The sequence below is a fragment of the Rutilus rutilus genome (assembly GCF_951802725.1).
Source record: "Rutilus rutilus genome assembly, chromosome: 21".
NCBI lineage: Eukaryota > Metazoa > Chordata > Actinopteri > Cypriniformes > Leuciscidae > Rutilus > Rutilus rutilus.
This window is the reverse complement of record NC_140226.1, coordinates 15,186,925-15,213,019: the sequence shown is the minus strand read 5'-3', so window position 1 is coordinate 15,213,019 and position 26,095 is coordinate 15,186,925. Positions and strand designations below refer to the sequence as shown.

Here is a 26,095-nt window from a genome sequence, read left to right as displayed (position 1 = left end):
CTCTTTTTAGATTGGTGCGCCAAATGTTTAGCCCTCGGAACATTTAAAACCACTAATGTGTTTATATTCAACTTTAGGAAGAGTATTGCAGTTGGTGATGATGGATCAAAATGTCACTGCTTTATTTTGGGCTGATTGTGGAAGGTTCCCTCCACTCATTTATTCTGCGCTGATAATGAGTGAGCTATTTTCAGCTGTAAACGTCTGTCTCTCTAACACTTCTGAACTGAGCGGCTGGTGACACCATGGAATCCCTTGTTAGACATTTTCCGGCAACAAGGGAAATGTCAGTACTGTTGCCCTTCAAACATGCCACCTCTGAAATGGCAAACTCTATGATGGATTCTGCTAACCAATCTCTTTATATCTGGCCTTAAACAAACCACATAATCAATCAGGGGCAAATTAATATAAAAATGTAGAACTGAAATACTGCGTCGTGACTAGCATTATTAATTAAGTTTTTAATTAGTTTTGTTCTTGAGAGAAGTATGTGAACTTGGATAACTAGAGAAGTGTATTGTTCACCTAAAAATGAAAATTCTGTGTTATTTACTTACCCTCATGCTGTTCCAAACCTTTATGACCTTCTTTTTCTATATTGTGGAATACAAAAGAAGATGTTTGAAGATTTTCAAGAAGAAAATGGGGTCTAAAGCAACAATGAACCCCATTGACTTATTACTGTATGGAGAAAAAAAGAGATTTTTTTCAAAATATCTTCCTTTTATGTTTAACAGAAGAAACAAAGTCATATGGGTTCAGAATGACATGAGGGTGAGTACATGATGACAGATTTTTCATTTTTGGGTGAACTATGCTTTTAACTTGAAAGGAACGTCTTACATTTCCACACATGAGGCATCAAAGCAGGGAACATCTGTCCACTGTCAATGTTGGCGTTTCTCACTCTTAAAGTCATCTGATGTGTCTTCAGTCAGAGGAAGTGAAGATACAGAAGTGCCATCTGCTTCTCACCATGTATTCTGTCCATGTGACATATTCATCCAAATATCATAACAGGTCTTTTCACACCCTCACTTCATAGCCCTCAAGATCTCAAAATGAACATGAAACATGATTCAACCCATTCTCCATCTTTAGTCTGAAATATTTCTGAATGAAACTGGTAAAGGTGGGTGGGACAGACAGATTGTATCCATCAGAAAGTGGATGTATTGGGAAAATTTGGTAAAGAAAAAAAAGATCTTTCATAGACAATCAGTCAAAAAATTTTACACACCTGAAAGAAAACGCATCCTAATCTTTGACTAGTTTCATTCCCTCAAAAAAATCCAGGTGAAAACGTTTTTAATAGATAGTCTGTAAATGAAAATTTCGTACATAAACACACACGCTATAGCTATAATTAGTGATATTGAGTTTATTATTATAATTTTTTTGTACATGCACATTGAAATTGACAAATAACAAATAAACATTACTGCAACATTCAAACATTTGTAATCATGTTCTTAAATGATCATTTCATTGCTCTGATATAGATAAAACAGCTGCATTTACTTTGAAGAAAACCATCCAATACAAGTCATTTTAATCCCCTTTTTTGCATTCATATAGGTTTTTTGGGTCATGCTTTCGATTATTATTTTGACAATCATAACCACAATCATTACACACACACACGTTGGGTTTCCATGTTTTACAGGGACTTTCCATAGACATAATGTTTTTTATGCTGTACAAACCTACACCTAAACCGACCCATTTTTAGATTTTCAAAAAGATCACTTAGTATGATTTATAAGCCGTTTTCCTCATGGGGACCCCCCATGGTTCAGGTACGTTGGGGTAAAATCAACGTACCTGAACCACACACATACAGTTTTCGCCTCATTATAGCTATTGTTTCTGTACTACTAGTAAACCATTCATACCGGCGTGCTTGTCATCTGTTGACCATGGCAGTCTCACATGGGAAAACAAATGCACTTTTGTAAGTCGCTGTGGATAAGAGCTCCTGCTATAAATGCCTTTAATTTAGACGTCTTCTGTTGGAGAGAGAGGAAGAGGTGAAGACAGACTCTCGTGAAGATGCCCCTGCTTTTCCGGCTGATTGTAACACACATCACACATTCATTTCAAATTGCCATTCTGTTTTTCTGTGTTCCTTAAGAGTTAAGCACTTAAAGAAAGTTTCAAGTGACTAAAGTTAAATGCATTTTGAATTCGCTTCCTTCCCTAATACGAACAGCAGCGCCTGCACAGCATTACGTATTTGTTGTAAGTCCGTTGGATACTCATTAACAGCAAATGGCTTCCCTCCACCAGCTGCACAGCTGGAAGTAAGTGTGTAATTAGGGTAAAAAACTAAGCGTTTCAACAAATTGCTTGTGCCCCCATGTTGTATTACCGCTACACGAGTGGATGGGATGTTTCAATTTGCTTTAAAGATCTTTTCCACCCCCTACAAAGCAAAATTGCCCCGTTTTAAATAATGTTAACCAATGTCTTTTTGGTTTAGAAACTTGCATTTTGGCCAAATAGACGGGGGCCTTAAAATGACATGTTCCAATGATAGGCCAGTCATTTTAACTGAATTATGTCGCTGGGTGCTTTCCACATATCGACAGAAGAGGGAAAGGATAAATGGCTCTGACACCAACAATCGTTGCCACCAAAGCTGTTGACTGAAATCCTATAAGAGAGAATGATTTAAGTGTACAGAAAATCAATGGTGTTGATCTCTTTTAATCAGTGAGCAGCATAACTACACATTGCCTGTTGATTTTCAATCCTGCAAACCTCCATACGCTGAATGGCCCCTGCCACAAGCATCCCACTCTGCTTCCATTCAGCCTTAAAGTGCAGAATGATTTTGAGTGAGAAAAGTGAGCACAATTACCCAGCTTGTTCCATTTGCTGCTTGGAGTTCACAGTTTCTATACCAAAGAGAGGGGAATATACTTCATTTTGACAGACTCTTAAGACTTGAAAAAACGATGTGACTAAAACGAAACGCTGTTGTTGTGGGGGGTCTACGGCTGTTTTTTTTAGAAATGCAAATATTTAAGTTCCTGTTAATACAGGAGAAATCCACAGAGGAATTTGTCGCAGGTAACTGGGTAATTTATCGATGTCTTCACGTAACTAGTTTTCAAATTTGAGCCATTAATCCTCACAAAAGAGTTTGTTATTGACATTTTCTTCTGCTGCAGGGGTATTTGCATCAGGTTTTCATGTTTGCATACTGTAATGAAACTGCATCTGCTTCTGATGCTGTGCACAGTGCATTGTATGACAGAAAAGAAAACACCTTTCTAATAAAGGTTGATGCATCTCATAGTTCTTGCATTTAAGAACAGGATCTTTTAACAAGTTTTATTTTAGGTGTTTTGGGTTTACCACTATTTTATATACAATTTTATATATTTTATAAATAGTGTTAACCCAATAAGACTCGGGTAAACTCATTAAAATTATGTAACTGATAGAATATATATAAATGTATTAATAAAATGTATGTATATATTATATAAAATGCCAGCATTTTGCTGATACTCCAACATTTACAATTTGCTATTTATATGTATACTTATCTTTAACAAAAGAACAATACGCATTCATTTTTTGAAGACCTTTGGATATTTAGTCGACTCAGGTCATTTGGGCAGTGGAACAACCGCCCAATAAACAGATGGGGCATAAAACAGGAATATTAATGTGTCTCCATGTTTTCTATTAATGCCCTTAACAAAGGAAAACAAACTCCTTAGTAACAGCTTTTTCCCCCCCGTGACACAAATGTTAATCAGTTTATTCACGGAAAAGCTAGAAACTAAAGTGGATAAAATTATAGGATGCTGTCGAACTTGCATAACTCTTTTTTTTTTTTTCAAAGTCTATTTCCATAATCCATCTGAGCTAATCACCGAACAATCAGACCTTGGCCTTATTCCAACTGTAGCTTAAGAATGCAGGTGCAATCCAATCTTTCTGCTTCGTTTTCTACATCTTTCCTCCACGTGTATGGCTGTTTAGTTCACCTGCACATTTAGCAGCATGTGCTGGTTTAGGTGCACAGCTGGTTTGGCAGCTCTGATCAACTCTTTTTGCTGTATGTTACAAAAGTGGTAAGTTAATATTAATGTTGTAAGAAAGCCCAGCTGAATAAATGATCTTGACATAAAAGAGGCTGTTCTAAATGCGTTCTAAGTTTCTGTTTTCATGGTCACCCTCATCAAAAGAATCCAGCTTTAATTTCTCATACTGCTGCGTTATGAATCAATATTTCAGAGTCTAATATTACCTTCTAATGTTGTTTGAAAATCGAAACACTCCACCATTGTAGCTTAAACCTTCATCTGGCCACCTCTATAAATAATCACTCTCTTATTATCAGAAATGACACGGTCTTTGCCACATATGCATACATGTTTATATTGAGTATTAATCAAATCAGTTATATCCGTTGAACTCAATGCACGTACAGTACATTTCTATCCATAATTCAATTTGATTTATTTTTGACAGACAAAGTAAATACATTGGTAAATAATAAATACAAAATAGTTAACCATGTATAAAATGTAATCAAAAAAAAAAAAAAATTATTGACCGTTATGTGCTTTTTTTTCCCCGAAAATCAATATTCTTTGTACAGCCAAACAGCAAGTCTATATTTAATATCTTTTCTCAGTATGTGACAGATATTATGAGCTTTAAATTACCTATATCACTTCATATTATAAAGATGCTCAGTGCTAAAAACAAAAACAAATAAAATACAGGGAAAGAGCCAACTTCAGCAGAATAATATTTTGTATGTTTTATCATACGTTTTCTTATGCTGTTGTTACACTATTTTGTGAAAATAATTTGATGTATCAACCAAAATAAGAATTTGATAGATGGATGGATGGATAGATAGTTTGATTGATTGATTTTGCCTAACAGTTATCCAGTCTACACTATATTATATCACGTCTACACTATATTATATTATATATATATATATATATATATTTTTTTTTTTTTTTTTTCATCCAGGGATTCTTTTGCCTCAGACTTGGGGGTAAAACTTCTGTATCTTATATGTCTACACACAGCCACTCTTTTTTTAATTTTTATTTTTAATCAGTAAATTATTTGGGGTCTGTGATAGCGTGCTCTCAGGCTCCGCAGTGGCTACAGACGAGAATGAGAGTGGTGTAACGCAATCCCCCTAAGGTATTTTTGATCTGGAAATTGCGTTAAATTGGCCAGCAGTTGAAAGCAGATGAATGTGAGCCATGTCTGAAATGGAGCATAATGTGAACGCAGATGGAGAATAAAAAATGCAGATGCCCTGGAAGGTCATTCTGATCAGAGTGCATTGAACCTCAGGGTTCAGTTTTGGAATCTCAGACACGTAAACAGGGAGGAAATTGACACTTCTTCGTGTGTTTTGCTCAGAACGGGTTGAATTTCAGTGACTTCCCAGTATTATTTTTTGGTTCAGTTGTCTCATAAACCTTGACGTTGATTGGTACATGCACAATTTTACTCTGGCCACCTGAAAGTGCACAAGCTGATGTTAATGTATTCCAACTAATGATAATGGTCGCAAAGCTTCCCCAGCGATCTTCCTGGCAATTCCCGAAGGACTGCCAACAAACCTCGACTCTTATTAAAGAAAGCTGGCAGCCGCAGGGCACAAATTTGCATTATTTTGCCCAGCCACATGTTTTAATCTGTGACAGGCTTGCCACTCAGTCCAGACCTTCCCTACATGACCCATTTTCCACACAGCATATGCTGTCAAGCGAGATGTGCAGATTTATGAGCAATCAAAACCGCTTCAGCTAAATAAACTGTCCGATCTCCTTGATGGCACAGATGAAAGACACAGGTGCTTCATCTCACCTCTCACCTCACCTCACCCATTTCTATTGGATTTTCTTTCTTCTTCCCATGTCTGCTTCTATATTTACTGAAAATCTCGGGGAGGGCGCAACTGGAAGTATTATTTCCAAAAGTACTTCATTGTGTCGCTTTGCATTCACCTCACGAAGATGGTAATTGTGTGTTCTAGGAAAAATTGCATCTGTCTGACTGCCTCCCCTGCAATTCAGTAACCGGGAGTCTGTACAGAAATCAGACAGGAAATGTTCATTTGGAGTGACTGTGTTATTGATCAAACACACTAAAAAAAGCTAGCGTTTTATCTTTTCTTTATTTTATTAGTATATGTTAAATACACTTTACAAATCTTACCGACCCCAAATGGTCACACTCTTGAACAGTAGTGTATATGCAAATTGTATTGAATTATATTTATTAAACTACATTTAAAAATATTTTATGTTTAATGAAAGTATATAATTTATAATTAATTATAAAAACATTTTAAATTTAAATGTTTCTACTGAAATTTTTGGGCAGCGCTGGATTGGATGAAACAGCTAATGCTTGAGTTTTTCCGTTTTGCTCTCATGAACTCTGCTTGTTTCATCATAGTGCTCTGTTTTAAAATGATCTCAAAAATGATCTAATAATGCAGCATACTGGCATATAACAAAATCAAAACCTTAAGGCAATATATGTTTCTTCTTCAGTGCTGTAAATACAAAAGCACTTGCACAAAGATTTATTCAGCTTTGATTTATAGATGCCTCACAGAGATAGATAAGCGCACCTGTCTGTTTCAGCAGTGTTGCTCATGGCTAGCGGGCATCAGATCCATTTTATATTCAGCAATTCACTAGACCAGTGTTTCCCACCACTTCTCTGCAGGATCTTCCCCAAAACCAATCATCAACATATGCATCCATCACTGTCTGTGGAAAATGCAATGTAATATTCATGTGTTTCCTCCTCATTTGTGTTTTGTATTTAAGAAGTATTCTTTTAGTAGTGACAATCTGAATTAAAGAAAGAAAATCCTTTCTTCCAGTAGTTAAGAGAAAAGATTGATAGGCTCGGTGCCAAATGGATTTGTCTAGTTATTAAATGATCAATTTTGCTGAACAAGTAGGGTTTGAAAGAGTCAAAGCGCTTTGTCTAGAGATAATTTTAGATAACTACAGCTGAATGTTCTCAGAAGAGGGAAACAAGTCATGTTTACAGCATGCTGCGAAGCTGCTGGACTTTCCTTTTCATTTCTGAGGAAATGCATGTGATTTGAGTTCCTGCTGTGATTTTAAAGACCTATGAGAGGGAAAGTGTTCTGGAAACTAAATTTCCCCACAATCCACAGTGGGAGAAATCAGTCTAAGAACAACCTAACAATTACTAGTTGCTATCAGACAGGTTAAAATGACCTACTCGTATTATCCACTCAAATGTACCAACCATTAGGCTAAAAGGAAAAAAACTCAGTTTTCGGCTCTAGATGTCGAGTCTCCCCTTGAGTGGACTTCTGAATACTTTGACGGCTGGGTTGAGACAGAGAAAAAAAAAAGTTGTTGCAGATACAGTATACCTGAAGAGTTCTTTCTGATATTTGATGCTTGAAGTCCAGAGGCTTCACTTCTCGGACATCGATTCTCTGGGGGTTTTATTCAGCTTTTTCCTGTTGTAGAGAAAAAGTTGTGTTTCTCTCTCTTTCTCTCTCTCTCTAACTGGAAGCCTGTATTGTTGATAATCAAGAAATGGTGTGGCTCTATCATTGATTTTCAGGGAGTCTCTCCAAAGGTGTTGCGAAATGTATGATCCAGGGTAGTGCAAGTGAAGACCTACAAATCCGTCTTTTAAAGTTATTGTGTCAAAGTCAAAGAGAAGAGAGATGAAAGCAGTTAAGGATCGTAGAGAAGTCTAACTGAAGCACCTTGGCGAATTCAAACCAGTGACAGCGAGAGTTATTCGGCTTCACGTTGTCAAACGGGAATTTGATTGGCTTTACCCACATACATAAATGTGTTAATTAGGAGCAATGGTGACATTTCACATTTACATTTATGCATTTGCCAGATGCTTTTATCCCAGCTACTTACATAAAAGGAGACATTTGTATCAGTTCATCCATTTCTTGGGAATTAAACCCATGCCCTTGGGGTTGCTAGTGCCATCTATTGTTTAAATGCTAATTGAACTAGCCTACCTTTTACAATATTTCTACATTTTTCCAATAAAACCCTGCTATTTAACGTTTGCAACTGCCTGGATGTTTAAGTATTCGCCACTTCATAGTTGCTCCTTTAAACTTGAGTGATTTGTAAATGAATTCTTAGGTCATAAAAGTGACAGTGACACAAAAAATTGTGTTGCATCGGCTCCACTTTTAATGAGATACAAACTTTGTGTAATTTGTGATTTCCAGCTGTTTGTTTGGATTACACTGCAATGCTTCTTGGCTTGTTGAGTGGAGAGAGTTGTCCATCTTATCAAAGTGTTAATGAGTGTTTGGTAATCTTTTTGTAAAGCGCTTGAATCATTTTAATTACTTTAGCGTGTACTCCAAATATTGTATGCAAATATGCATACGGAGTAGTTCTGCCTATACCTGGTGCACTCTGATCATCGGTTTTATCTTACAAATGTTTAGCTGCTTCATTTGCAATTCTCAAAACTGAGTGCATTTTTATGCATTTTCATTTTTCATGTTTGTGTTAATCCTGACTCAATGATTATCAGTTCTGGTTAGAGAGACAGGTGATGTCAGACAAATCATGTCTTCAGCCTGTCATAGTCTTCTGCTTCTGTCACCGACCAAATGACTGCATCCATAATTTAGAAACACTGCTTCACTTTGAGTAGTTCTTATCCCTAATGACCACTTTGTTTGCAGACAAGCCAATGAAGAATGACAGTCCTAAATGGCTTCACATGATGGCAATTGATATTTAAAGTCCAGCGGAACAAATGATGGCACAGCGCCAGCCTCGCTTTCAGTGGGAAGCGGCTTAGAGATAATACAACAGGGGTGTTGTTATGAAGAGGTCTAAGAAAAGCATCACATATGGTTAGAATCGCATACTAGACTTTCGGTAGAAATGCACACCTCTTTTTGATGCACTATATGAGTGGGAAAGGTGTTATATAGAAAATCTAAATCGGGATCCATCCAGATGATATAAACCAGCATGTACAGAAATAACTTATGTGCATGTTATGCCTTCAGCATAAAAGTGACAACTTTTGTAGAAATAGAAATCTAAGCCGAGAAAGATAACCATTCAAAAGATTTTGTTTTAGACATTAATACATTTTTCAGCAAGGATGCATTAACAGTAAAGACATTTCTTTTTAAAATTACTTCAAATAAATGCGTTTCTTTTAAAATTTCTGTATCACAGTTTCCTCAAAAATATTAAGCAGCACAACTGTTTTCAGCATTGATAATAATAAGAAATGTTTCTTAAGCTCTAAATCACCATATGATTTCTTGAATGTGACACTGAAGATTTTGATGCTGAAATTCAGCTTTGCATCACAGGAAAAAAATAAAATTTTCAAATATATTCAAATATAAAACCCTTTGTTTTTACAAAAAAGTCCTGACAACTCTGGTTGCCAGAATAATTCTTTAAAAAATACAGTGAAATGTAAACACATTAACAGAACAACCTATACATTACAGTATAAAACTGTAATTTACAAACAAGAACATTTGCTAAATCCAACAACGCATACAAAAAATCTATCTTTAACGTACAGTATACTGACAACCTCCATTATAATGCAGGTGGTGAAAGAGGAAACCACATGAAGAATCATGAAGACATTCATCACAAATAACCTTTCCATAAGCTGAATTACACTAGTATACAGAAGTTATTCACACAAACACACCAACATGGCCACACATAACACTAAAATAAACAGAATATGTAACATAAAACCCACATGTGCATAACTGATAACAAAAACATAAGAAACATAATTATTTAAACAAAATACTTTCAAATGTGAAGTGTCAGACTGGGAATTCTGGAAATGTCAGTTTACAATTTACAATTTGATTTGCTTTCAGCGTTTTTACAGTATTTTAAAGTTAAAATTACATTCTTCTTTTTTTACAGTGCAAACAGCCATTACAGACTGCAGTGTTTACCAGATCTGCAATAAACAAGTTTTTTGGGCTTTTATTCAAAACACACACAGAAGTGTGTTTGATTGCATCTTTTAAATACACGTTCTTTCAATGCTAAAAAAATATATTTTAATCCACATATTTGGTCCCAATTATTGCACTAAAATGCAAATAAACAGTAAATGTATTCCCTCTCTCTTTTAGCTTCATTCATTTGTGTCACTTATGAAGGTAATGATGGTTTTATTTTGGTTTATGATTGGTTTCCTTTGAGATGCTCCCTCAACAACACACTCACATCATGACATCATGGAAACCTCACACGCAAACTCAAGAGTTCACAACAAATTAGTCATAAATTGTGATCGCTGCACGCACATCGCTGTGATCAAATCTGATCATGTTCGTGTTTGCTGGGTGAGGCACAGCATTCGTTCAAAAATGACAGATGTCTTTTGTGAGTGGAACTTGTCAGATCAAACTTTGTGTTGTTCCACATGACGACTTGCAGAACGTGGCAGCTGCAGTAACCATGGAAACAACTGCTTGGGGGTGACGGGGGTTAGAGGAAGGCAAAGAGCACATCTCTCATCTTTTCCAAGTCTGCTCTGAAAATCAACTGTCTCTGAAACTGCCTAACTAAGCTTTACGTCGTAAACATCCTCAAAAAGTGGGATTCTTTTCAGCCCACCGTTCGGGCTCCAAGCCTAAACCCTTTTTATCTCTTGAGATGTCACAATGCCACCATTTTGTGCTGCTTTTTCAGCTGTATTCAAAAAACACATTTTACGTCTCCTATGTGTAACGTGTACAGTCTTCGTTTTCACTGTTTCCTGTGCTCGTTTTGCCTTTGTTCCTAGTCATCGTTAGTTTCCTTAGTTCTTAATTCATTTACTCACCTGTTCTGTTTTCCATTGATTATTCTCTGTCTGTATTTGAGCCTTCAGTTCATTGTTCCGTGTCATCAGTTTTATACACTCCTGCGATCTCCTGCGTGTTATTATTAAATAGTGTTTTCGTTTGATTTCTCATCTTCGTGCGATTTACTACAACCCAGCTGTGACCCAGCTTAATTTAATCCAACATACAATAATGCTGTGAAAAATTATTACATTTAAAATCAAATTTATTCCTGTGAATTTTCAGCATCATTACTCCAGTCTTCAGTGACACATGATCCTTCAGAAATCATTAGGTGTGTTTGACTTGAAGCGGTGATGTGCAGACTGATCGATGTATGACATCAATGTACCTCGAGACCGTTTCAAAAACATTCAGAGCCGCCAGGTCTCTATTCGCCCTCACGGTACTTTGATGTCGGTCTGCACTGTGCAACGCCGCTTCAAGTCGAACAGACCAATTATAATATACTGATTTAGTGCTCAAGAAACATTTCTTATGGCGCATTATTACTTACTCTGATGAATAGACATTTCAAAAGAACAGCATTTATTTAAATTATATATTTTAAAAGACATTATATATGTCTTTACTGTCACTATTGATGAATTGAATACACCTTGCTAAATAAAAGTATTTATTTTTTATTTATTTTTTAAACGTACTGACCCCACACTTGTTACGTTTAACAAGGTCTGTATTGACAGGTTTATATGTCTAATTACTCTGTGGAGAAAATTATGGATTTTTACTTCCAGCACCAGACTGCTTCCCTCAGTTCTGTTCCTTTTCTTGTGGAAATTCTAGTTTATGGTTTTTCCATCAGTTTACGCTCTAAGCTAAATGCCCATCCTGCATCTCATTACATTTTTTTTTTTTTTTTTTCAATTGCAATTTGAATTAGTGTCTTGGAAGTATGAGTTGTGTTTTTAACGAGATGTATCCCACATAATCGGATTGCCCCCTCTGGGTAATGGTGATCTAATTACCAATAAAGTGTAACGAACCATCAGAGTGTAGATGATTTTGTGACGGCCTGACTTTCTCCTTTAGTTTTCCAGTTGCACTAGAGAGAAAATGCAGTGACGCGTGCCATTTCGGCACATTTTGCGCCACATTTCGTCTTGAAATATGCTCCCCGTTCTGTTGACGAGGCAAATTAGAAAATTGGGGGAAAAAAATAGCATTCCTCGTTCTCTCAGCTTTGCTTTGGTCTGCAGAACGGAATAACATCTAGAGGATGTCGGTTCAAGGTGGAGTAGTTTGTGATGTCGCAGAAGACTATTTAGATAACATTTTGACGGATCAGACTCGGACGAAACACAAATGTCTTTGTCTTTTGACCTCCCTGAGGATGTGGCTGCTCATATTCTGCTCACATGACAGATCATACTCGATGTGATAAGCAGCTGCCTTCTTTTTATTAGTTTTTTTTTTCAGGATCTGCAACAATTGTTATGTGGCATCTGATCCTCATGACTTCGCATAGCGTGTTTTAAATGTCCTGTATATTACTATTTATACACTCAAGGTCTGTGTGAGCAACGGAAAGATGAAAAGTTCTAGTTGATGCTGAAGTAGAGTGCTGTAAAGTGCTTTGCATTGTAGACTTTAGTTTGTTACCTGTAGACCATAAATCATGTCTCACATTCATGTACTTTGGACCTTCATCATTTTTTCTTTTTTTGTTTTACGAAGGAAGAAAACAGCAGTGCTGCCCTTGAAACACTATTCCTTTACCTAAATTTCAATAAGACCATTGAAGGCCATTCAATCTCAAACTCACTATGTTTTTCCTTTTTTCTTTTCAGTTGCATATTTGCACTTCTGGAAGAAACTTTGACTCGGTTTACTGTCAGCAGAGTTATTTCAAATAAGCTCTGCCCCCATGTTGTTCTCCGTTTGCCGTGTAAGAGTGTCGATGAAGCAAGTTCTGGGTAGATTAAGTATTGTCTGGCAGCTGTCTGTGTTTTGTGGACCCGATAGCCTTGGCAGGCAAATCAGCAGCAAGCAGTGAATTAAAGAGCGCTTTCTGCCTCATCAACATATTTGATATCTCTATAAACTACTCTGGAAAAACAGCAGCTCTTCAACACAGATGTCCCACGGACACCAGGCTCCCTTGAGATTTCGCCTGTATCAGCAAAGCTAATTGAAAGGCTGCTGGAAATTGAAAATCTTCTGTCGGTAGTTTGAGTAGCAATGAGCGACTTAAGGGACTAATTACAGTCAGCTTATTTGGGTTCAGTTGATCCTGGACTGGATGACTGTTGTGCTGTTAAAGACATTTTGAGATCTTGCGCTTATAATACGTTTTGGGTCTGTTTATTGAGGCTTTCGTAAGTGTCAAGCTGCTGAAACTCCATCTATGCTGGTCTAATTAGCATGACAAACAAAACATCATAAACATGAGCACTTTCAGTAATCTCAAGTGAAAGTGTCTTTATTATACCATAAATGCTCTAATAATGCAGCAAAGAATCAAACCATTCGTTTCTCAATTACCATTATGTATTGTGCTTTGAAACATATTGTTGCAAATCCGTGTCCATTCTGTTTACTGCAACTGGCTAATTTTCCATTAAATGTATCCCTTAGCTAGAGAGTTTTTTAGTCTTTCTGCACTTGCTAAACGACACGCCGTGAGAAACAGATTAAAGTAATGAAGTTGTTCCGGAAAAAGATCCCACACTATTTAGCAGCAGACTTGAAAATATTGACTCTTATATTGATGAAACAATCAGCTATAAAAAATGGTCACTTCCATTTTCTCTTTACTACCAATTGAGGAGTATCTCCTCTTATCAGCTCTTCACAGACGGGCACTCACAGGGGGAGAAGGTTCATCTTTTAACCACTTATCAATTTTGTCCAGGTGATACAGTGGGGCAAGCCTCTTTACTTCTCGCACAGCAGTGGAGAGCAGGAACAGCACAATTGATGACTGTAATGATTGGAGTTTGCATTCTGGAAGCAGGACTCTAACTGTCTGGCTATCAGAGGAGCGTGTCGCAGAATACAAATAAGGCCACACTTGCTTTGTTCCTACTGCTGTTTATTCATTACTTGCAATGGTTTGTTTATTTTTTTCCTGAAAAGCATATTAGAATGGCACATTATAATATTTTGATGGAAGTTAACAGCAAAACAAATGAAGTGGCCCATGGAATAAAAGGGAGATTAAATTATGAAAGATGTGGATTGGGGTGTTTAGCAGTAGAGATTGCTGCCGTTTAAAGAATGCCCTGACTTCAATGGATCATTATCCAATATGCTAGACTAGAGACAACATCTAAAATGAAGAGTAGCCTAATGAATAAATTTGGTCCTTGTATGGTTTCAAACTTCTAATATAAAGATTTAGTTTAAGTCAGTTGTTTGCACAATGTTTCCAAAAGGACCAGTCTTTCTTTCCATGTAATTTTTGTGTCCAGTTTTATTTCAGCTTTTATGCTTACTGAATCATTATGTTTCCCATTGTTTCAAACTCATTCTGGCAATCAGTGTTTTTTGTTTTTTTTAAATGTATGTCCTATTCCACTTCAAATACACAATGGACAATTGGATGAGCCAATCATTATAAACTGTTTTTGCAGCAGAGTTGTCTATTTAAATAAAACTTTTGAATAATGTACTAAAAGCATCATCCAAAATTATTAAGGAACATTCAGCCATGTATTAAAAATTCTAAATGATTGAAATAAATAAATAAATAAAACTGAAAATGCATAGGACGTCTGGGAATTGTATTAAATAAATAAGTGTTGGGATTCTTGTACAATTATTGAATTATTATTTTAAGTATTAAGGAAATATAATTTTAAACATAAGCATCGGAGCAGTTTTGTTTCAAAATATTTGTATATTATAATATTAATATTAGCATTACCAATGTACAAGAATTTTGTGTCGAAAAAAAACATAAAACAGGTATTTCATGGCTATCAGGTTTTTTTTTTTTTTTTTGGGTGAAACAGTAACCCAAAAACTTGGTAATAATAATAATAATAATGGTAATGAAAACATTAAACATAAAAAATATATAAATAAATTAATAATGAAGTGATTCAAGGAAAATGGAATATAAAATTTCTCCTTTTTTCAGATCTTGGACATGTTTATCTGTCATTTGACCCATAATAGATACATAAATCTCACAGAGCTTATTCTCTATTTGAACACTCTTCCTGTGTGCAGTGCTGACACAAACGTGTGTGCGTGACAGACTATTTCCTTTCATGTATCACTTGCTCAAAAACCAAGAGTTTATTCGTCCTTTTACCCTCCTGGATACGAAAGTGTTGCAGTATTGGAACTGAAACGGCGAAGGGGGATGAGATGGATGTAGAGAAAGAGAGTGAGAGAGAGTCGCTTCTAAACTCTTTGATGCTAAATGTAAAAGAGTGTTTCTGTGATCAAACAATACAGCAGGCTTTCACAAGCTAAAAGTGGCAGTACGGTTAGACATTTCATTGCACTGTGTGTATGTATGTGTAAGTCTGTGGAAACAGATTTAGTAAATTGCCCTTTATGTGTTTTGACTCCTTTTTGTCTCATTAATATTTTACAAGAGTGCAGAGATATGTTTTCTGTTGCTTTCCATGCAGGAAGAAAGGCAGGGTTACAGTAACATACTATCCTCCTTCCTCTAAAGATGGTCTCAAAGGACTTGAAGTATCATTGAACACAAACACTTCATTAAAACGCTACCACACACTGACAAGCTTATGAATATATATCCATTAAATACATAAACAAACATTATAATATAGCATAAGCCAGGCTGTATGATTTTACTATGGTTATGGAGGCATGGCACGAAGTGGAGCCTAATGAAAAAACTATTAAATTCATATGTAATAGTAATTATTATAATGTCAATTTAGCATGTCAATTTGTTGTGATTAAAAACAGCAAGATGGAGTTCAACAGAATGGAACAGAAATGATTGATCTTGAGAGGCATTTTTCAAACTGTTTAACTAATTGTGCCACTCATGGTTTGAGACACTGAACACTGAGATGCAATATTAATATATGTGATTCTTTGTGAATAATTTGATTAATGAATCTGCATGTCATGCAATAAATTCATTGAAATATCAGGTTGATACTTATATTAATCCTATGAGAACTGATTGTAAAAAAAAAAGAAAGTTTTTCATGGAAACTACCATCACATAAGCAGTGTTACAAGAATGGATAACCAGGCACTTTTCTAAAAAGAGGATTAAAGCTTCAATAATATCCGTTTACACTGTTTTGATTAATTCTAAATTAACCTCCAATATTAAGAAAACAAATCATTATAATTGTTAGATTTTAAATTAAGTGTATATGTACAAAATATTATCAGCAGTTTCAAAATTTACCACATAATTTAATAATATATGTGGGTCATTTTGAAATTGCTATTAACATTTTATCATACACAATACCATTCAAAAGAAGTCTCTTATGTTGACCAAGGCTGATTAAAACTAATAATAATAATAATAATACAGTAAACACATTAGTATTGCAAATACGATTACAATTTTAAAAGCTGTTTTCTATTTGAGTATTTAAGTTTTTTTTTTTTTTTTTTTGGGGGGGGGGGGGGGGGATAGAAAGCTGAATTGTCAGTTTCTTTACTTAAGTCTTCAGTGTCACATGATCCTTCAGAAATAATTCTAAGAAATATATCTTATTATCAGTGTTGAAAAAAAAACTAAAACCAGTTCTTGGTTAATATTTAATATTAAGTAATATTTAATATTACTTAATACTTCATATTTTTTGTGAAAATTGTGATTGTGATGTCCTAAATGTCCTAAAAAAACTCAGTATATATATATCTATATATATCTATAGATAGATAGTAGTACTATACTTAAATAATTAAAGTCTATCACTTTTGATCAATTAAATGAGATTATTTGTTTCTTAAATATAAATATAAATACTGTATATATTAATGACCCCAATAGTGTACATTTCTGGGACACCAAACATAAAATTAGTAAAGTCAATATCAACAAAACATGAGGGTCAATTAAAAACATGAACAGAGTAGGATGAACATAGCATTCCAGTCTTTGGGAAAGTCTTCCAAATGAACTTGAAAAGACTGGCCCAGATTTCGCTCACAGAGATCTTGCAGTGATAAATGCACTGCGCGGTGATAAACATCTCCCTTGATACAATTTATCATCTGTCGTCATTTTCCATGCTGCAAGAGATAAGAACAACACCAGATTTGGTTTAACATAACCATAAAATATATCCATGCAACCCAGAGGGCTCTGGAGGGGGTAGAGAGAATGCGTTCTGGAGGATGAAACAAAAAAAATGTAGCCGGTTAAGACCAGACCAGCTAAGACCAGAAAACCAGCTTAGGCTAGTTTAAGATGTGTGTTGTTGTTTTTTCTTCTTCAGAACACATGGTTAATTCATGACATTGACGTTGGATGAAACATTTCCTCGATGTTTCCTGCCCCACCGATGCTCATTGAGGCTGTGCTAATTAATTTATAGTGGGAATCTTTGCAGCTACATTTGCACACAGCCTCTTGGATCCATGAGGGCAAACACTGCACACCTTCCTGTTTCATTAATCATTCTTATCTCTTTCTCTGTTTTAGCTAATGCTATTGATTTAGTCCACTTTCACTGCATTATGTAAATCAATGAGCCTGATTCTTCACCTCCAAAGACGGGGGGGGGGGGGGGGGGGGGGGGGGGGGGGGCCAATGGCTGATGAATACTTTTCATCAAGCGGACAAGTTTATCAGGGGTCACTAATGCTAATAGATTATTCAGAATCCTGCTAGAACAAAAGAAAAGCAAGAGGTGACAGATTCCAAGGGCATCTCTGTCATTAAAAATGAGTCAAAACAGAATACAATGCGTAAAAAATAAACTAATATAAAAAAGAAATGGTTGTCAGAACTTTACCACAAAAATATGGTAACAACATTTTAACTTAAATTTATATTTAGAAAATATATATACATATATTTCCTTAACTGAAATAAATTACTAAAATAAGTTGTTTTACCTTTATAATATACTGTCAACCACCTGGTTGAAAATAGAAAGCCATATGATGAATCAAAGTTCATCATAAATAATTTTTCCACTAGCTAATGTAAATATTAGAAGGTGCATGGTGTCCTACACACAAATACAAAACACTATCATGGCATTAAAATAATGCAATTAACTTAAATTAATATAAGATGTAACATAAAACCAATGTAGAAAAAAAAAACCTAGGTATTTCAATGAAAAAAACATCTGAGCTGTTCTGGGAATATCAATTTATGGATTTTCACTGTAAATGAGAAGTCTTCACTTCTTTTCCACTTCCAAAACCTGTATTACATGAATTAGATGAAATATCCCTTTAGATCTATTACAGATCTATGACATTTATGTATTTCACTAATTAGGGAACTCAGCGTTTAACAAATTAAAAGGTTTACCATAGCGTTTTTAGACTTTTACTGTTAAAAAAAAAATATATATTTATATATTTTCAGTGTATCTTTAGCCAAATACAGGACAAATACATAAGGTGTATATCAATGTCAAAAAGTAGCTCAATTGACCTAAATTCATTCCATGTGTTTATTGTTAATATATTAAATGTGGTGGACAAAACTGATATTTGCTCATCCTTTTTAGGAGCAAGGCAAGATTGGAGTCACATTCAACATCGGAACGGTTGACATCGTTGTTCTGGAGAGCAGCACCGCTGTAAATGATGGCAAGTACCATGTAGTGCGCTTCACCAGAAATGGGGGCAATGCTACACTTCAGGTGGACAACTGGGCCATCAATGAGCACTTCCCCTCAGGTAAGACCTCTCACCGACCACTTCAACCTTTAGCTTATGACGTTAAGAAGATGTATGGACAATGCACAGATCTGGACAGCAACTGCTTTCAAGCTATTTCTAAAGTCACTTTGTCTTCCCAGTGAGTGTGCAGTGCACATTCATTCAGGAACTTCCTGTGTGTGTCTCAGTCCCAACAATAGTAAAAACCAGTGCATTTGCAGCCTCTACCTTTTTCCTAAATTCCATTTGTGTCAATTAGATGTTTTGTTTTTTCTTCCATGGCTGTAAAATGGTGCCATTTTGTTTTTGCCATTATGTGGGTTTCTGTTGAAACCAATGGATGCGATGAAGAAGGAGTAGACCAAGTATGGGAAGTTAGCTTTCCTGCATACCTCTTCTTAGACACTGGTGGATTTACACTACCTTTCAAAATATGGGGACGGTAAGATGTTTTAAATGCTTATCAACATCTCTAATGCTTATTACCAAGGCGGCATTTATACACAAAAATACAGCAAAAACATTTATTATTGTGAAATATTACAATTTCATTAAATTGATCAAAAGTGACAGTATCTTTAGTAAAGATATTTATAATGTTACAGCAGATGTCTATTTTTTTTTTTTTTTTTAAATAAATGCTGTTTTATTTTTTACCTTTTTATTTATCAAAGAATCCCGAAAGGTTTCCATAAAAATATTAAGCAGCACAACTATTTTCAACATTGATGATGATAATAATAATAAATGTTAATTGAGCAACAAATCAGCATGATTTCTGAAAATTATTAAATTGATGAAATTACATTTTAAAATATATTAAAATGAAAAACAGTTATGTTTAATTGTACCAATATTTCACAATATTACTGATTTACTGTATTTTCAGTTTTTGCCGCTGGCAAAACCAGCAATGCAGGTTTGAGAGGTGGCGCCCCGACAAATCTCGCGAGAATCACGACTTGCTTTACGGCGCGACGTTACATACATCAACAACATATGAAGCAGCCTCTATGAAACACACTAGCATGCATTTCAGACGTGAATCATGGCAGAGTCGACGAAGAAAACGAAGAAAGCGCGGTCGGAAGAGTGCAGAGACGGCTCTGCGTGAGTGGTATTTACGACGGTAGCGTTATATACAAGTACTCCACAGCGACTCTAAGGGTCATTGTTTGAGAAAAACAGAAACTGCAAAGTGTGCCTTTAATGAAAAGGACTGATATTGTCTCATTTAAAATTTTCTTTCCATATCTAATATGTCTTTCTTCTGAGTTAATAATGTCTGCTTCAAAAAAGAAAAGCAAAAAGAAAAGAAAAATCCATATTTTATTCCACTTTAGTATGATTGGATAAATTGGGGAAGGTCAAAAAGTCTTAATCCTCGACTAAGTTTGCCATGACTTTATATATAAAAAGCAACATTAGTACAAGATTGAAAGGGTTCATTCATTGTCACAATGAATTACATTGATAGCATTAGACTAATGTGCTGTCAATTGGATCTTTCCTATAATGTAAGGTACATGGAGTACTGTTATGAATTTTATTTTATAAGCATCAACTAAACAAACTTAGAGCTCAAATTAGGCAAAATTGTGAAAATATTTTTTCTGTCCCCAGAATGAATGAATTAATATTTTTAATTAAACATTACCTTTCAAATCAAATAAAATGACATAAAATATAGAGTTTGAGTATTAATAGTTTTTATTAGAAAAACTTAGATTTCTTCAGTAACTCTTTCTGCTGGTTACATTGTTACGCCAGTAGGTGGCAACTGTCTTCATATGCAAATCATTCTGAACCGATTCGTCTAAAAAAATACACAGATTCTTTCAGGAGTGGCTTACTGAATCATTTACTAAACCAATTCATAATCACTGATCCATCCTGTAAAGAAACAAGTGACTTTATGAGTGAGTCATTGAATCATTGATTCAACCAATTCGTTCAACAACACTGAACAGCACCACCACTGTTTGTTGCTCAGAGATGCAACAGCTGATCCTGCTTTGACTTCGTTTGGAACTATTAACTTTGACGGTCAAAACAGACAACGTAACTACCAATGTTTGGTCTAAAGTGTAAGTTACTCAATATTTATATAATCTCATATTACTTCTTATTTGTTGTACTGTTGTATATAAAATCAATTTCAAACTCACAGCCATTTTCACCATTTCATATTTTAGAGCTCCTTGATTTCAACAACACCCATGTCAGACAACTTCTGTAGATAACGTTGCCCTGGAGATGCACGTCAGGAGAAATCACAAAACCACAATATTGTAAAATATAAATAAAAAACATCCTGTTTACGTTTGCATGGCATGAAAACGTATGTGCGTGATCCTGTATCATTTCACTTCAACTTTATTTATGTCCCCCAGGGGGCAATTGGTTTTACGGCAAGACATACAGACAGACAGCCATAGAAAATATAAAACAATACAAGAAATACAAAACAATATGAATTACAACCCCCCAATACACACACACACACACACACTATGTTGTCCCTTCGTTTGTTTGACTTTCTTGTTGTTTTGTAGATTTTGTTGAGTTCTCGTCGAGGTGGTCAGAAAATCTCAGCGGTGTAATTTTACAAGGAACATGCATTATACGCAAAGCCAGTGTAGAGCAATTTTCAGCGTGTCCATCTATTTCTGTTAGAGCATCTAAGGGCATCAGTTTGTGTTCCTGTCAGCACTGAATAAACCCATTTTATGTGGCCAACTCTACTAATGCACCCATTTATCAGTCTGCCATTTATATGAATGATATTAGGCATGAAAAATATATGCAGCCGCTTGTTGCCGTGCTGCTCATTTGGATGCATTATGCAGAAGTCAGTGCCTGCCTGTTTTAGGTCTAAAGTTTCATTTTTGCCAACATGGGCATTTGCAGCAGACTCACATATGAGCTGGGGAAATATATCACTGAGATTTATAGGTGGCACGGTGGTATAACACTTCTATATAAATGTCAGCAAAATTTACTTTCTCTGCCAAAGTTTCAACATGATAATAAAATATTTATATATTCAGTTGGCCACCTGCGAATAGAATATGATTATGCTTGAAGACAGATGTCCCCTCATGGCCGGCTGCTCTTTGCTTTGGCACTGATTTCTTTGTAATGTTTGACTTCTCAATTCGATCTTGTCAGAACGTTGATGAAGAAATATATTCAGAGGAGATGTGCGTGTCATGGTCTTTTTGACAGAGCTGCAGTCCTCAAGTGATATTGTGAGTTTTTGGTGCGCTGCCATGCTATGCTTTATTTCATTTACAGGCTAAATGAAGCAGGCTCTTGAAAAACCCATGGAGAGCGTTGAACCGCACAAAACATCTGTGCTTTATTTTCTTAATGCGTCAAAGAACGAATGCCTAATAGTTTCGCAACATCGGTTCCAGAGCTGTGCTTTTGCCAAGTTATTATACCATACCTTGCTGCGCTAAGCACATACAAATAGCAAGGGCAAGTTAGCTCATTGTGTCTCTCAAGCACACTGCCTATTTATCTCCCATGGGTCCCAAGAGGTCAAGCAGAGATGTCTACAGGGCCACAAGCGCGGTCACCTAAAGCTTATGACTGTCATTACAACGTAACCCGAGGCCATGTGCAGAATACTCAGAGAACTTTACACCAACCATCACTTTGAGAATAAATTGTGCTGTGCTTGTCTATTCACTTTACTTGTTTAGAGATACTGAGCCAAGTGCCTAATACAATTCGCACACCCTCCGGTAACAGCTAACAAATACGAATAAGCATAAGACGCTACCTCTTTGCTAGTATTACTCTTTGGTTGTAGGCAAGAGTGTGTGCTTTTTGACTGGATTTGCCTGGATTTTTCCAGAAAATGCTGAAATTCAACAGTCTCTATTATTTAGGCTGTAGCTGGCAATCTGGAGTTGCAAATCAGCACAATCTTCTCTCGTTCCGTTCACTTTACCATATAATGGACTTATGGAGTGGAAATGTAGTTTTCTAACTTAATGCAAGAGCCAGATAAGCAACTTCTTTTCAAGGAACTGTACCATAATCTAACTACTGCAAGCTATAAGACGTTATATTTAGAAAACCACTGATACTAAATCTTGTGAAGAATTAGCTCATGTTGTCACTGATATGCTAACCACATTCAGACACAAGAAACGGTATAGAATTGAATTGCTCAGATCTTCTTTTTTTTAAACCCTTTTAGAATGATTGTGACTAAAGCTGATAAATTCAGAGGAAAGTTGAAAATAATTAATTTTAACTACCTCCACCATGATGCCATGTCACCGCTGACTTTTGACATTTTGAGTTTTTTTGTATTTTAAAGGGTAATAAATAGGAGTAATTAATTCCTCCACTGAATCTCATCCCTCACCCAATGAACTTCTCGAGTAGCTCAGATGGATATCCAAAAAGATTTGTAGTTTAGTCTTTTAATTACAACTCTGCAAGTCAGCCTTTGGTAAGTCTTAAGCCTGAATCTACTACTGTTGTTTTTGTCTTAGTGGTCTCTGATCAGTGCCAATCTTTTATATTTTAATGTTATATATTACAAGTAACCACAACATCGTCCGATATAAGAGATGCTTAAATTTATCAGCATTGGTAGATTGGAAGATTTTTTTATATTTAGTTGTTCATGCTCATTTCCCCTTTTTTTTACATCTAGATTACCTTTGCTATCATCTGACACTCATTTAGTCTTTAACAATACGAATAATTTAATAATCTGTAATAAGATAATGAATAAAAAATATTTTTATTATAATGTCATTTATATAAATATATAATACAATTGTATATTTTTAAGCAAGTTTTAATACAATTTTGAACACGTCTGTTTATATTTTACATATATTTTATATATTTATACACCTACATTACCTTTGCTATTATCTGGAGCCCACTCTATCTTTAAAAACATTAATCATTATTTTAAATAAAAGTCTTAAGACTTAATAAAATAAGTAATAATTAATTAAAATAAGTAAATAAATAGTTTTACATTTTAGATACAATTATGTTAACAATTGTATATTATTTCAATAATTAAAAAAACTTTATATTAAACATTATAGTGTCGATATGCCTAAATTCTCTTGTAGCATCTTCAGTGATTGATCTTTCAATGATTGAAAATGTCCCACGCACCCCTGCGGTTTGGCAGGAAATGTCGGAGTGTGTCAATCAGATGGAAGCTTGATGCTGTGTTCAAGAGACAAGCGTATTCGTGACACAGGGGTTACAGCAATGAACATGGAGGGGATGTTATATCATTTTTGACACACGTGTATGCAATATGATGGCTCGACGGTGTGTGTCTGTGTCCGCATCTTTGTGTGTATGTGTTGAGAAGAAGATGAGTTCGTTCTTTATGGCTGTGCTGAGGCTTTTTGATGTCCCTTGGGCTGCTTTGGCAGTTCCTGGACCCAGGCTGGGTAATAGCAAATGACAGCGGGGAAAATAGTAGGCGATTATATGCGGTGGGTGCTGCTATTCTGCAATAGCACTGACAGTGGTTCAGACTGCCATACTTCAGTCAAATCACCGTATCATTTTTGTACCATCAGCGAGGTTGGTAGAGATATTCAGTTCTCTCATTTCCCATCTCTTGTTGCACACCCTGCTGATAACTGTTAGTCCAGGTTCACTTCATTCACCAGGATGCTCTTGATTTACACAACTAAAAAGCACTATTTTGACCGCAAATTTGATTGTTTTAATGGTAAAATACAATATTTATCTGTGTAATTTCTTTTTTAAGTGCAATCTATACTAAATAGACAGTCAAACCAAAATGTATTCAGACACCTTCAACATTTCTTACATCATTACACTTTATTTGCTATAGTTTAGAGAAAATGGTAATAAAATATGACAAGAACTCAGAGTTATCAAATCAGTTGATGTTTCCCTGGTTTTGACCATCCTTCTGTTAGACTGTCTCACAAATGAATTAGGTTGAATAGCTGTCAGCTGTTAAATTTAAGTACAAAATTAGATAATACCAATTTAGGTCAACCAATTACCAAGCAATGCTTCATTTTGTTCAGTCTGTGGTGTAAAAATATCGCATTAGCAATCAAAGAAAAAAAACTTGAGCAAAACATGGTCAGGTCAAAGTATCAGAATAATCTTTGGTCCCAAATTTTTATAATTGTACTGGTTGTCCACTGTATGAAGAATTTTTTGGTATAATATGTCACAGTTTACTTTATTTTGCTATCCTCACTTACATAAATTAACTATAGTGTCCTGCACCTACTAGTAAAAAAATATAAAAAATTTAATTCTATAAAATAATATATTTCGGTATCCCCTGTTTTTATTCTACTTTTCGTGTTCAATTCTTTGTGTGCAAACCTTTTTTTAATATGTTACGTTTGGAGCCATTAAATGTATTTTTTTCTTATAAGGCAGTTACAGCCCACTATTATGTGTGATTGTGCGGAAATGTATTAAAGTGAGCTCATAGGTGTAATCAAATGTAGTTACCCCATGCTGTGTCATCCCTGTAGTTGCTGAAGCAAGCTCAGAAATGATGCTTTAAGGTCCCACTTCAGGAACACCATTTCATCTCAATGACTTCTAAATCAGCATGTTCCGCAAGCACACATAACATATCACGCCACCTTGATGCTAATGTCTGGATGTCGTGCATGATGTTTTTGACCCAAAGTCCTTGTTGTTTTTGTAACCTCTCTGTAAGGTTGCACATCCTTTCTTTTGTTAAAGCATTATGTGGCTTTTTTTCCCTCTTGAGACTGAGTTTTGATGCTAAAGTCAGGCTTATTCCTGAAGCAGTAAATTGCAGTAAAAGAACCCCACCTGCTCTTTCTGCCTTTGCTTGTCTCCATTATCCTCTTTTTTTTTCTTTTTTTTTTAGAGATACTGCTTATATTTGCACAACCCTGTTTAATATGAATGAGCTTATTTATCTTTTTTTTTTTTTATGACTCACAGAAGAGGACCTGAAATGTTTTTCTTTTTTTCCTCTCTTCCTTGAACATAACATGTCTTACCAGAAGGCATTTTCCTCCTGTTAAAATAGGAAGACATTTTTTTTTTTTTTTTATCGAGCATCTCAGAAGCAACATGACATCGACAAAGACCTGACCATCTCCTGTAATCTGATCAAGTCCCGTAGCAGTGAGCGACACACATTTCATGATAAAAAAACCTTAGTCTATTTGAGAGTAAAAGGAACCTGGTGGCTCGACTGCAATGCAAGACAATTATCTCTCAAAACAAAAAGACAAGATTGCATTTTTGACAAAGGAAGGAACCTTTTATCAGAAAAAGATTCAAGACAGGGTTCGTATGTGTGAAATGGATACTTGTGTATCCTATGAGCCAAATACAATTACTCGTATCAAAAACAAAATCTGTTGC

General features: G+C 35.4%; 1 protein-coding gene across 20 annotated transcripts in view; it reads left to right on the top strand.

The window, feature by feature from the left end:
* nrxn3a (neurexin 3a) overlaps window positions 1–26,095 on the top strand; it is a 759,351-nt gene that overhangs the window by 222,384 nt on the left and 510,872 nt on the right. For all 20 annotated transcript variants that reach the window (XR_014625664.1, XR_014625665.1, XR_014625666.1 and 17 more), the window contains one exon: window positions 18,541–18,712. Coding sequence is in view for 14 of the 20 variants with exons in the window: in XM_084392521.1 (XP_084248647.1) it covers window positions 18,541–18,712 (172 nt within the window). In the remaining 6 variants the exon portion in view is untranslated. The remainder of the gene's footprint in view (window positions 1–18,540; window positions 18,713–26,095) is intronic.